The sequence below is a fragment of the Papaver somniferum genome, chromosome 10 (assembly GCF_003573695.1).
Source record: "Papaver somniferum cultivar HN1 chromosome 10, ASM357369v1, whole genome shotgun sequence".
Lineage (NCBI taxonomy): Eukaryota > Viridiplantae > Streptophyta > Magnoliopsida > Ranunculales > Papaveraceae > Papaver > Papaver somniferum.
In genome coordinates, this window is record NC_039367.1 from 164,440,820 (window position 1) to 164,455,541 (window position 14,722).

At 35.8% G+C, this 14,722-nt stretch overlaps 1 protein-coding gene across 1 annotated transcript; it reads right to left on the reverse strand.

Annotated features, from left to right (window-relative positions):
- Positions 1-247: 247 nt before the first annotated feature.
- On the reverse strand, positions 248-880 carry LOC113316788 (NAC domain-containing protein 68-like). Its single transcript, XM_026564936.1, has one exon. The coding sequence runs from the start codon at positions 878-880 to the stop codon at positions 248-250; it is 633 nt and encodes a 210-aa protein (XP_026420721.1).
- Positions 881-14,722: the final 13,842 nt, after the last annotated feature.

The following is a 14,722-nucleotide window of genomic DNA, read 5'->3' on the forward strand; positions in this document are numbered from 1 at the left end:
GTTAATATAAACAATTTTATAGAAATGATAAAGTATATATGTACGTATGTATGTATGGAATACAGAACCTCATCAGAAACAATCCTAATGAGTTCAAACCCCAGTTATACAAAAATAATTAAAACTCTCAATAGTAAGGAAACCAGTTTTCTAAATTATTATTGTTTGGTTCCTTCCAATATCTTCTTCAGTTTCCTTAACATCTCATTGGCATGATCTTCTGATGAACGCCATATAATGGATTCTTTCAATAGATCATTGGATCATCTGTAGCTCTAGTCTTCCTGTCGTATATTCGGCACAAAACGAATTCATCCTTTTTGTTCTTTTCCTCCTCAGAATCATTGCCACCGGGTCGAACTTCTGCCGTCGTTGTGGTGTATTCTTGCATTACATAATCAGTTTTATATTCTTTAGAATCGCGCACTTCATAATAATCCCAAGTGTGTTTGCGTCCAATTAGATTTGGAGAATCTCTTGGATAGATGGGAGAAATATGTTTTGTTGGCTGCCAAAATCCCTGCCCTGCAACACGAACCCGAACCCTGTTGGTTCTTCCGGCCGTGTTGGTTCCTGCAGTGCAATGCGAAACATCTCCTTCCCCATGGTACTTTCCGGTGAAAAAGTACCAATCGGTTGGTTTCTTCGGTTCATACCCCGTGTATTTTTGCATAAGTTCTTTAGGATGGTAGCTATAGAAATCTGGCACTTCCTTCATTAAGTTGGGTGGTAATGCTTCTCCTAAATTTTTTTTGGCAAGATAGTAAACCATCAAAACTGCATCTGTTGGCATGAATGTAAAGCCAGACGGGAGGCTAGACAACTTCATTTCATCAGTAACAGCGTTTTGCGTGTTGGTCTTGGCACTTGGAGAAGACATGTTTGTATCTGTATAAGAAAAAAGTAACGGAGTCAATAAGACATATGTGTTTAAAAGTGATTAAAGCTCACAAAACAAAGAGCATGAGGCGGAGCCAAGAATTATGGGATAGGGTGCAAAATACCTTTTTAGCGCATGCAAAAAAGCAAAAATATGACATATATACAAAAAAACAAAAATCTAACTGGGCCTAAAATAAGCTTTGGAGCCAGCCTATGTTGTATTAGGCGCTAGGCGAGGCGAGGCAAGGCGCTAGGCCCCTCGTCTAGTTCCTAGGCGTGCTGAGAAAAATTGGAAAACAACCACTTCACACGTAATTTAGTGCCTTGTACACCTCGCGCGCCTAGAGCCTCTATACGAGCTCCCAAGGCGCCTTTTGCAACATAGGAGCCTGTTGGGCAAGGGTGCAAGTGCACACCTTTGCACTGGGATAGCACCGCCCCTAAATTGGATCATGTATCATATAAAACCTACCTAATATTTTGTGTGCAAGTCTCATGAACCACAGTAAAGTTTTGATGGGGTATTATGTCGATGGGGGTATGGGGGATGAATAGGGAGACGCCATTTGTCTTACTTGTTAACTGTTTCTAACCGAACTCAACTTCTCATCGTTCAAAGAAAGGGCATTTTCGGTGTTCACCTCTGCTTCTCTTCCACCACCTCCATATTTCTCACCCAACTTTCATTACCACTTAACTCCTGCTAATCTATTTACATGTATGTATCCCACGGTTCAAGTCTTGTTCATTGAGAGATCAAAAATCAGTCAACAGTGCAATCATAAAGTGGGTTTGAAATGCAGTAGCACATTTTGAATCATAGTTTATCATGATCATCAATTTTTAGGGTTTCGATTTGTGAAGTAGAAATATATTCGTTATGATTGACTGGGGGACAATTTTCTAAAAATAAACAAATATGGGTTTGATTCAAATTTGTTGAATTTCTAGGATTTTGGGTCGGATTCTGTAAACCCTTGAATGGGGTTGAACGTGATTTGGGTCCGTGATTTAGATTCTGTAAAAGATACTATGATCTTTAGTAAACCCTTCATGGGGTTAACACATGATTTTTTGATCCTAGGTTCTGTAAAATACTATGATCATTTAATGGAGAATTATGTTCCAATTTTTTGTTTTGTTTTTGGGAACAACTATAGAACGTGTTTTTGGTTTACAGTGCGAAGATCTCATCATCTTTTTCGGCTGGTGATTGGTGTTAGTAGATGCTCTGATAACTCAAATAGTTCACCGGAGAAGAAATCTAAGATCCGAAAATGCCCTTTCTTTAGACAATGAGAAGTTGAGTTCTGTTAGAACAGTTGACAAGTAAGACAGATGGTGCCTTCCTATTCGTCCCCCATACCCCCATCGACATAATGCCCCATCAAAAATTTACTCCATGAACCATGAGTATCATAACTCATGAATGATCATTGAATATACATATCGGTGAGTCATGGATTGGAATAATAGGTTAGGTTCTTCGGTTTCTGAATGATGTTACGCCTAAGACGGAATTCCAATAAGATGTTAGGGTGTTGGAGTAAACTCAAAGTAATGTTGTTTTATATTGCTTCAAACTTACTCGGTAATGGTAGTTTCATCGTACTTTAAACTTATTTGATAATAGAATAATTGTTAATAATTGATTATTTATTATTCGATAATAATTGATCAACGGTGGATAAAAATCTGAACAGATAATATCCGTACCCGCTGGCAAACAAGCCAAAACCCGCGGGTTTGCCCGGCCCGACCCGTGAAAAACCCGCACCCGGCTCGGCTGGTGTCTAAACAAGCCGGGTTAGGGTTGGAGAAATGCCGGCTTGTGAGTAAACGGGTTAACCCGTCCCGGCCCGTAAATCCGCGGGTTCAGCCCGTTAACCCGTCTACAATACCTAATTACTAATTTTTATTTAATCCTGACCGTCAGATTATCTAGGGTTAATCCTATCCCTAGGTTTAAGGTATAAAAAGTTAAACCTAAAACTAACTAAAGAGATATCGTTCTCTTTCCTTCTCTTTTTTTTCTTCTGCTCCTTCTCTTATTCTCTGCGTTCTTCGGCTGGTAATTTTTGATGTTTCTTTTTTCTTTTTGTGCACAGGTAATTTGCAGCCATTAAAAGACTAGCTAGTTGTCTAAACAATAAGAAATTGAAGATATTTGAAACGGATCCTTTTGATTATGAAAGTATTATCAACACTTTGAAAGATTGTTCTGCTTTGTTCTACACTTTCGAAACTCCTCAAGAACAACCCATCTTTGATGTATGTACTACTTAATTTTCTGTCTACTTAATTTTTATTTTTGATTTACTTTTTTTTTTCTCCTCCTTATTGTAGCTGGCAATAGGTTTGGGTAAGAACTTTAGCTAACCCTATGCTTTTTTGTTTTTATTTTGTTGTTGTTCGGTTTCTCCTTGACCCTCTTCTCTAAAAGCATCATCCTAGATTTGATTTATTTTTTATCCCTAATCTGAGTTTTCTATCGATTCAATTTTCCGTTGATTTCTCTTTGGTTTTTCTTTATACTCCAGGACATGGATTTGCTAGGTATTGCTTGCTGCAAAGAATGTGATTTTATCTATCTAAATCAAGTACTGGATTTTTGTTTTAGTGAAGATGTTTTTCTAATCATGTTTTTTATTTGAGATGCTATGCATGTATTGTGGTATCTATAAATTTTTGAGATTGGGCTTAATGGTGATAAGACTTGATGTCAGAATCATGGGATGTTATTGACGGGAGATCACAGATTGAACAAAAGAGGATGTCTGTGATACGCGATGGTGAATTGGTACAGGTAAATTATAATTTTGGTGAATCAGTTTGATAACTTTCAACAATTGCGTTTTGAGAGGTTAGAGAAATATATAAATGAAAGTAAACATATTTAGTTTCATGGAATCAATACTGTTTCAGTACCAGAGCAGTAACAAGTCCATTGCTGTATGATTATTGTAATGGGATTTACGCTATTTTTACATTTTCTAATGAACTTCCTTATTTCAATTGCTTAATTAATTAGATGTCTGATGATCTTCATTTTGATTTCTTGCTTTTTTTTTCAGGAGTTTATGGATGAAATTGAGGTTAGAGCTGCTCATAACGTATTAGAAGCTTGTGCCCAGACAGATACGATGGAGAAGGTTATACTCACATCATCTGTAACAGCAGTTATTTGGGGAGAAGACCATAAATCCACCACCGCCGACAAAGAACTCTCTGAAAGGAATTGGAGTGATGTCAAGCCGGGTAACCCGTGAACCCGCAAGCTTTACCCGTTACGGGCGCGGGTTGAAGAAATGACCACCCGTGAAGAATATCGACCCGCAGGTTTTGACCCGTGTTAACCCGAACCCGTGTAACCCGTAACAAGCCAGCCCCGACCCGCCCGTTTGCCAGCTCTAGATCGGATGCCATATTGATAGTCGGTGATCAATTTTATGGGAATTCCTAAAGGAGCGGGCCACTTAGCGAGTCCTCCGGCATGAGTCTGAATCTTAGTGAAATCCAGAATCAGAAACATACAAGATCAGCAGCAGGATTCCAACCCTAACTTATAACTTTGGAGCTCAAACCCTAGCCAACTGGACTATACCGTGTTGGTTTATGTTCAACTTTTTAGTACAACGCAAAAATGTGAACCAAATTGAGTTTATTGAATTCCAAGAGCCCCAAAGCCATTGAGAACTCGAGGACACGAACTAGATGAAATCGGGTTGGTAAGTGAGAGGGAGATCCTCAAGACCAGGACCCTTGTGGCTCCAAATATTCAGACCACAACAGCCTTCTCATCATGAGAAAGCATTTTATACTTCCAACCTTTTAACCAAGAAGATCAGACTGAAAAAGAGCAAAAAAGATCTAGACTGCGAAAAGAAGGGAAAAAAACTCCATTGTAGTTAGAAGGACACTTATACAAAAAATATTATACCTTTGACAAAGTTTACTAAAATATACCACCATAGATCTTCAAAAACCCCAGATATGGGCCATAAGATTCTTCAGTATCCAACACAAATGTGCAGAACAGACATTATTGCTCATCAGGGTACGGTATTTTCAGAAATACAGAATTAAGAGTCCCAACTTATGAAAAAAGTTGACCAGAAAATATTGAGCAATACTTATCCCAGAACTTAATTATGAAAATAGTTGAACATAACTAGAAAAAGGAAAGAAAAAGGGGAAAAAAGATACAAAATTGTCTCATCAGAGAAGATAAGCAAGTAAGCAACATTGGATGGCAGCCGCAGAATAGCCACACATTGAAAAACCTCAGTATGTCGAACAGCAACCTCTCGTTGTCCTTAATTCATGAATATAAACTTTAAGCATATAAACGGGAGTTAAGAACGTCGCGGAAAGAAAAAAAAATAAGTTCTCTAGGATACCTATGAAATAATAAAGCTTCAAAATGAATTAATTCAATTAATAGGAAAATTATCGTTGAAAAATGAGATAAATCACTTAAGATCTTCTGAAGAGATCTAACACCAGTTCCTCCAACATCTAAATCTCAACTCCTTTTAGTTTTCATTTAGATAGATTTTTCTTTCTTTTAGTGACATTGTTAAAAATGTAATTCATTACTTTGCTCAATAAAGTTTCATGTCAATGTTAGGTTTATGTGACTTCTTTTCATACAATTTTTTTTCTTGAAACAAAACTTTATTATCAAGCTGACTTGTCACATGAGCCGGTGTGGTCCATTTTTTCGTGTCAAAGTCCTATGAGAAATTTCATGTTTAGTCCAAAAACCCGAACCGCTATTAGTGTGTAGTCCAGCGGGATAGAGAAATTATCCGGTAGTCCAAAAAGGTTTAAAAGCCTATGAAATTACTAGCCTACCCTCAACATTCACGCGTGGAATTAAAAACTGTCTCCTCCCACTTTTTCTTCTTCTTCCTTCTTCATTAAAACCAACTGCAACTCCTTCATTCTTCTCAATCACCAACACCAAAAGCAAAATCAAACTAAACTCCATGCTTAATCATCTTTAAAAACGTTGAAGAACCAAAAACTGTAATCAAATCTTCTTCAGCGTTAAACTAGATCCATTTTCAGTAATCCTAATCAGTTCCAGAAATTTTTAATCTGAAAAAAATGGTTAGGAAAAGAGAAATTAAACGAACAATTAGAGAAGTAATTGTAGAAGAATCTCCTTCACCGGAAAAAACAAGAAAGAAAACTGTCGTTGATTCACCAACAGCAAAAATCAAGGAAAAAAATGCTACAAATTCACCAAATACAAGAAGTATGTCAAAATATTCTCAATCTGGTACTCCTTCACCAGCAGTAAAAGAATCAAATGTAGTCCTGGAAAAAGGTAAACATTCAAGTATGTATTGATACTTTTTAGACAAATTGTACGTTGAATACATACCAGTCTATAATGTACTGACACCAGTCTGTTGATACTTTTTAGACAAATTATTGAATACATACCAGTCTGTAGTGTTAGTATTAGACAAATTGTTGACACAAGATGGTACTACATACCAGTATGTAGTGTTTTTAGATTTGCATGTGGTAAAACTGATATAAAAAACCCTTTTATATTTTGATAATGTTGGACACTACATATCAATATGCAGGATATTTGTTTTGATGTTGTTTTGGGTTTACAACAACAAAAACCAAAAGAAAGAAAGCAGCAGCTACTACTACTAAAGAAAAACGAAAAAAGGCAACAAAGGATGCTACTCCTTCACCGCCAGCAAAGGGGAACAAAGCACTTGTCCTGAGAACTGCTACTCGTTCACCAAAAGCAAAGGGGAAAGCAAAAAGGGGGAAAGCAAAGGTACCCCTGAAAGAAGGTATGTAGTGTTTATAGTGTTAAAAGTGAACATATTACAAAAAGCGTATCAATAATATGTAGTGTCTGTAGTATTAAAACAAAATTAATTCTTAATAACGAGGGGGCGCTGCCCCCTCGACCCCCGTAATTGGTGAAACATATGAAATATGTATTGTTACATATCAATATGTAGAGGTAGATATTTACATTCTTGTAGTGGTATCTATCATTACATATTGATATGTACTGCTAATAATATGTAGTTGCACAGAAATATGTAGAGGTAGATACTTTATATTCTTGTAGTGGTATCTACCATTATATATTGATATGTACTGCTAATAATATGTAGATATTATAACTACATGTTGATATGATATATTGATATGTTGTGTAATGGTTTTAGATTCTTGTTATTGTGTAGGTGGTAATAATCGTAAGAAAGGAGCTGGAAAACCACGAAGTTTATACCGAGCCGGTTTCAGGGGCTTGTGGGGTCTTGTGAAGACTATTAATACCAAAGAAAAACTTAGGTTGAGTAAGTTGCAGCTGAAGCTTATTTCTAAAGCATCATATGGGAACTTGTTCCTAATGTTCTGGTACACCAAATTTGAGTTAGAACATTGGTTGAAGCTTGAAGATCAAATTTGAGTTAGAACATTGGTTGAAGCTTGAAGATGCATTGACCAAAATGTTACGCTGTTACGTGAGAAGTCAAGATCCAAACAAGCTTACATATTGCTTTCTAAGGCATGACTCACTGCATGAGCTGGTATCCACACCAGAAGAAATGACACTTGTTTATGGGATGCCAAGGATTCCAAATAAAGAATATCATGATTTAAGGCTACACTTGTCAATAAAAGAAGTGGATGGCGTGAAACTGAATTTTTCAAAAGGACTTTTCCTGCTGGGATGAAAGCTGGTGATAAAGTAACTAGGCCAATGATTGTGAAGGCAATCTTCAAAATACTTAAAAGATCACCAATTAATGTAAAATCTGATAAAGAGTCTCTGCAAAGCGTGGGTGATCAATCAAATGAAGATTCTGAAGAATCCGATGAAGACGAGGAAGATGTTGAAGATCTTGTTAGTCTTATCTGCCTCTTTATATGCACTTCATTATTTTTCACAACAAGTCATGCAAACGCTTTGAATGAAAAATATATTTCTTTCGTTCTTGATCTTGAGAAGGCCAAGCATATCTCATGGCCTGACCTCATTTATTCTCATTTAGAACGAGAGCTGAATGAAAACGAGGAAAGCGTAGAACACACTAATGGTTGTGCTGTTTATTTGTTGGTAAGATTTTCTCTAAGAGAAGAACAAGATCTTCTCTTAATGAAAAAATCTTTTGTTTTGTGTGTTCTCTACATTTTTATAGTATATCTAACACTGCATATCAATACTTGTAGCCATGGTTTGGGGAGCATACCCATTTCAACCCGAGCCTATAGTGACAGAACCTGAAGGAATGTACGTGCCAAGAGTGGCTAGGTGGAATCATACAAAAATATATAATGAGTTCCTAAAGGATATTGATAAGTACACCTAGTTCCACATATTCATATGTAGTGATATTTTCATCGTGTTACTTTGTTGTACCAGTATGTAGTTATTTGCATTTAATATGTGGTGATACATATCAATATGTAGTTATTAGCATATCAATATGTTGTGCCAATATATAGTTATTAGTATATCAATATGTGGATATAGATCAATATGTAGTTATTAGCATATCAATATATAGCTATTAGCATTGAATATGCGGTGATACATATCAATAGGTATCTAATAGAGAAAGAAAGATATTTTTTTTGGTAATATCTAATATGTAGTTGTTTTTTACATTCTTTGATTTGTACCAGTTCCAGGTTGATTTCAAAGATGAGATCACAAACCAAGAAAAACAAATCCTTAATCGTATCTCAAGAAGGATTCAAGAGGAAGAAAACACTGAATCTTCCAGTGAAGAAAATACTGAATCTTCTGAATCGAAAGAAGAGAAAGAAGAAGAAAATGGATGTCCAACGGAAGAAGAGAAAGAAGAAGATGACTCAGTATTGGGGGGACAGGATTGGAGGATAAAATACGATGATTTTAGGAGTACAATATATGCCAAATGGAGCGAAGTCAACACAATGAAGCATGACGGCTAAATGGTTGACGCTTCAAAGCTTGAGGTCATGTTGCATTAAATTTACTTGAAATCTTTCCCTTTGCAGAGAGAAGCCAGACATGAAGATTTGAATGATTATATTAGCTTGGGATGTACACCTACTCAAAGCAACCCCAATGAAGATTTGAATGTGGACCTAACAGTTGAGGTCGAAATGAAAGGTTCTCAGGAAGATCAAACAAATATTAATGTTAACTCTGCTGAAGTTTGTTTGTCAACACCGAAAGATCAAACTCATGCTAATACCACCCCTAAAGTTGAATTGTCAACAACACCCGCAGTATTGAAGTTCCATGATATTGAAGTTCCATGATGTTGAAGTTCAGCGTTCTGAGGTTAGAAACTGGGCTAAATCTAATTTGGAGAAAAAAGTCAAAGAGATACAAGAGAAAAAAATCAAAGAAAACACACAGGTAAGTATCATATCAGTATGTAGTCTAAGTAGCATATCAGTATGTAGTCTTTCGGTTCACTGGGTTCTTACATATTGATACCAGTATGTAGCATATCAATATGTAACATATCTTACATATTGATATGTACTGTTACATATCAATATGTAATCTTGATACCAGTATGTAGAATATCTTACATATTGATATGTATTGTTACATATCAATATGTAGTGGTGGATACTTACATTGTTGTAGTGGTATCTACCATTACATATTGTTATGTACTGTTACATATCAATACGTAGTATATCTTACAATCTTGTAGTGGTTTATGTTGACAGTTTCAATTACTTTTTGCAGGCTGATGAACTTGAAGTTACGCAGCTAGCAGCAAAGGAGTTGCTTACAACTATGCTAGAAACAAAGGCTTCAGTTGTAGTAAATTCGCAGAAATCTGCAGATTATAACGCTGGGTTGGCGGCGGAAGAGTTTCACTTGATGGATGTACCTTTGTTTACTGAGATGTCAACTTTGGGACACATCGAAAATCTCTCTATGGGAGACTATATAGACATGGCAAACTCCAGCATTGGAGTTTACATCGAAGAGTATGCAGACCTCCTTCCAGATGGTGGTGCTAATCAAAACCTTGGTCTTTTTGGCATTGACTTACGATAAGATTTTGATAATTTAATTGGAAGAGATTTGAAAAACGTAGAATTTATCCAACACACAACTGAGCAACAAGAACCCAGTGAACCGAAAGATGCAGGTGAAGTTACCTTGGAAGTTCAATCACAAGACTACATACTGATATGTTGTGTTTTTACATCTTGATATGCAGGTGAAGTTACTTTGGATGTTCCATAACAAGGTACTTTGGAAGTTCAATCACAAGGTACTTTGGAGGTCTCATCGCAAGATGTTTTGGAGGTTCCATCACAAGATGTTTTGGAAGGTTCCATCACAGGTGAACGATATGTCTACTTAAATGTTAATCATCATCTAAAAAAAAGATATTTTCTTTTCTTTCTTAATAAATAGTTTCTTTTTTTAAAATGTTGATAAAAAATGGAGGAACTAATTACCCCAAGCCAGAAACAAAAAAAGGTAGTAGTGAACAAAAAGCTTGTCACAAAGCCCGAAAAGCAGCAGCGAACACCTAGTAGACCCGTTACTCGTTCCCATCGTGCAAAGAAGGTAAATGATCTTTACGAAAGTGGAAGTAAGTTCTCTGCATCATATAAATAACCTAAGAAGCCGAAAGCTGGAGGAACATAAGCAATACCACTTAAGAAGAACAAAAAGCTTAAATTGCGTCGCAAGGTGTTCCTGAAACTGCATAAATCGCCATTCTATAATAACTTGAAGGATGATCAAAACACTATCCTTTCCACATTCTTCGATAATGCAGACTTGATTAGGTGAATTTTTAATTGGCACTATTATTTGGAACATCTGCATATACAAAATTAATCCATAGATTAGTAATTTTCGTGTACTGTTATATTCGTAGTGAGCAATACATATTGATATGTAATGTTCTATTCGTAGTGAGAAATACAAAAAAATAATTGATATCCATGTCTATTACATATTGATATGTACTTTTGATATTGATATGTACTTTTGATATCCATACATATCAGTATATTATGCTTGGGAACATATCAATATGTTCTGTTACACAAGAATACTAACCTTAACGTTGTTATTTTCCATCTCAAATGCTTGGAAAACGGGAGAAGGTGGTTCTTGCGTTAGTGCATCTTCAGTTGAGGACTTGGTACATAATGATTCTTTAGAGCAAGATCTTCTCAACTACGGACAATACAAGCTTAACAAGAAAACTCAGGAAGACCAGCCGATGTTCGAAATAGACAGAAAATACTTACCTGTCTTTCATATGGATCCGTCCGCTTGGGTAAGTTGTTATCTTACAGTGCATATATACACGGTTCATATTCATTTTAAAAGTATTTATGAATAGGTACACTACATATCTATATTGATTTTTATGTAGGAATAGGTTTACTACATATCTATATTGCATAAAACATAGTTATATATATAACTATTCAACTATATCCATGTTTTCAGTACAATGTCCAGTTCCCGGATAAGCTCAAAGGAGGAGCAGAAGAATCTGTTTACAAACCAATATTGGCGATGGATAAAAGTATCAAGAAGATTCTTGTACCAATGTGCCATAACAATCTTCATTGGACGCTACTTGAGTATGACTGCGATAAAATGGTGTTCAACCACTACAATTCTTCTAACGCTAAATAGGGAGGAATATGTTATCCAAACGCCACAAAAATGGCAGATTACATGTTCAAACCTATCAACCTGTACTTGATGGAGAACAATAAAGAAATATTGAAGAATGTAATAGTCAATGAATGTGAAGCACCTCAACAAGGAAAATCACCAGACTGCCTACTATTTGTGATGCATTTTATGAAGATGAAGTCGAAAAGAAAATTTGTGGGACTACCTTTGGGAGATGATGTTGAAGTTCAATTGAAGATTCGTAACAAAAGGGTCGTGTTACCATGCAAATTGCTGACAACATCTCCACCAGAAATCAGTTGGAAAACTAACACAATAGATCCTAATTGCTAAAAGTAGTTTGACAGTACATATTAATATTTACCTATTTTCCTTTTGTTCTTGGTTACATTTCATTAATTCAAGAATGTTCAAAAAAAATATCTTAAACTTTGCTTTTATTAGTGATTTTTAATTTGGACTTGGTTTAAGTTTAATGTGGTGATATTTCAATTGTATTACTTTTTTATGTAGTCTAACTTATTAGTGATTTTGTGTTGTTGATACGAGGGGGCGCTGCCCCCCTCGACCCCCGTAGATGGTTAATTAGCTGGTAAACCACAAAGTTTAAACTAATTTTATGGAATGATTTAAATTTTCTTTAAGTGATGCAAATGACAGTATGTAGTAGAAGATGGTTACACCACAATCATTACATATCAGTAAGTAATGGTTATATTCTTGTTACAATATCAGTATGGTTACACTACAATCAGTACATATCAGTATGTAGTGGAAGATGCTTACGCTACAATACTGACATGTAACATATCAGTATGTAATACTACAATACTGATATGTAACCATACTACATGTCAATATGTAGTGTAACCGGTACATGTCAATATAACCAGTCCTTATTGATAACCAACTGCTTGACACTACATATTGACATGTAGTATGGTTACATGTCAATATAAGTACTTACTGATATGTAATGATTTTGTGTTGTTGATACGAGGGGGCGCTTCCCTCTCGACCCCCGTAGATGGTGAATCAGCTGGTAAACCACAAAGTTTAAACCAATCTTATGGAATGGTTTAAATTTGCTTTAAGTGATGCAAATGTCAGTATGTAGTGGAAGATGGTTACACCACAATCAGTACAATATCAGTAAGTACTGGTTATATTCTTGTTACAATATCAGCATGGTTACACTACAATCAGTACATATCAGTATGTAGTGGAAGATGCTTACGCTACAATACTGACATGTAATATATCAGTATGTAATACTACAATACTAGTGATAGATACTGACATGTAATATCAATATGGTTAATGATAAACTAACAACATATTTCAGTAAACGACACTTGATAACACTTAACGACATATTTCATTATTCGAAAGATCAATATAACTACATTTTGGTAGACTTATAATGTTTTGAAAACCAAAAGATGTTCTAAGAAACAATAAAAACATTAATTTCAGTACACTTATAATATATGTACTGTAAAAGAAAAAGTTATAACCAAATTCAGTTGGTACTGACGAATCAAAAGAAAACAGTAGAATAGAACAAGGGCTACATGTCGACAACTGGTGGAAAGAATGGCAATGTCATCAGTATCATATTCTGCTGCACGTTCAAGCCTGTGATAAAAGAAAAAGAGAAATCAAAACACTACTTACTTAAAAAATACGTTGTATTGTATTCTAGCCCAAGACATATCTTTAATATGTACTGATTGAAACACATACCTGACACAAATCATTCTTCAGAAAGTTCATACTGACGGATAAGAGTGCATGTTTCCTTGTTGTGATGAGTTTTCAAATTACAATTTGAACACTTGACAGATTTTCTACTATTCTGCAATGAACCTTTAATACGCATTCCCTTTTTCCTGCCTGGTGGAGCCCTAATTACTTCTGGTGGGAGAACGGTATCGTCTACGTGATACTCATCAGGCCTGTGAGAAAAGTACAGTATCATAACTACATATGAATATGTACGCAGTATATTGTTCCTCAAAAACAATATCAAAATGTACTGATTAAAGACACATACCTGTCGTGGTTAGGAACACGTCTAATAGCTATTGAATATAGCTGACGAAAAGTGGTAACTTTGAAGTAATCGTGGACGTAATCAAGTATCCTTCCTCCAGATTTAGTAATAGCTACAATAGCGTGCGAGCATGGAAAACCATAAACGCGCCATCGTTGGCAAGTACAAGTTTTTCTCTCTAGATCTACCATATGATACATGCACACACAAAAAACACCATATTGTATATTGAATATATACACATTACATACTCATATGTTATCTTCAGTACACCTAAGATACTAGTTTGGTGGATATCACATCACAGAGCATGCTACTTAAAAAGAAGAGAAAATAATTAAAATTCAGATGATAGAGATTAGGGGTAAATGCTAACCTTGGAGAATGCACTTCATAACGGTTAGCATCTGACTGACTAACTTTCCATGGACGGCCAATTTGAATGTGTAGTTCAAGCAAGGCTTGATACACAGGGGTTAATAGTTCTGGATTCATCAAGACACTCTGTTCGCGACGTTCTGACATCAATTCCATCATACGTAGCCTACACTACAAGGGGACATCAAGTATATTATACTAAATTATACATAGATTAACAGAACGTACATGCTAATACTGTTACAAAAAGAAACTAATAAAAACTTAAAACTACATATAAGTTTGTACTGTGACTAAGGAAACTGATACAAACCTGATCGAGTCAACAAATGAACACGCATGTAACTTCTTCTCGCGGTTAATCCAATTATTAAACGATTCAGCAACGCTTGAAGAAGTCTAACCATGCCTACAACCCTTGAAAAACGCACTAGACCACTTTTCCTTTGGAATATTGCGGAAGTAGTCAGCAACCCAAGGCCTTCCCAAATTAACCATTTATTGGAGAGCTTCCTCGTATGTTGCAGGAGAAAGCGCATATGTCTCCTTTCGGAAAGCATCAGTCACTTCTTTATACTTTTCGTCAGAATTTGCGATAGGTAAGTTTTTGTCAAAGTGGAAGTATAGCTTTCATGAGAATTAGGGAATACTTTGGGAATATATTTCACCAAGCCTTCACCTCGGTCAGTCATAAAAGTGATTGGGCGATCATCATCCAAAGCATCCTT

Excerpts from the sequence above, each read along its gene's own strand:
- LOC113316788 (XM_026564936.1), bottom strand. The coding sequence starts at position 880 with ATGTCTTCTCCAAGTGCCAAGACCAACACGCAAAACGCTGTTACTGAT.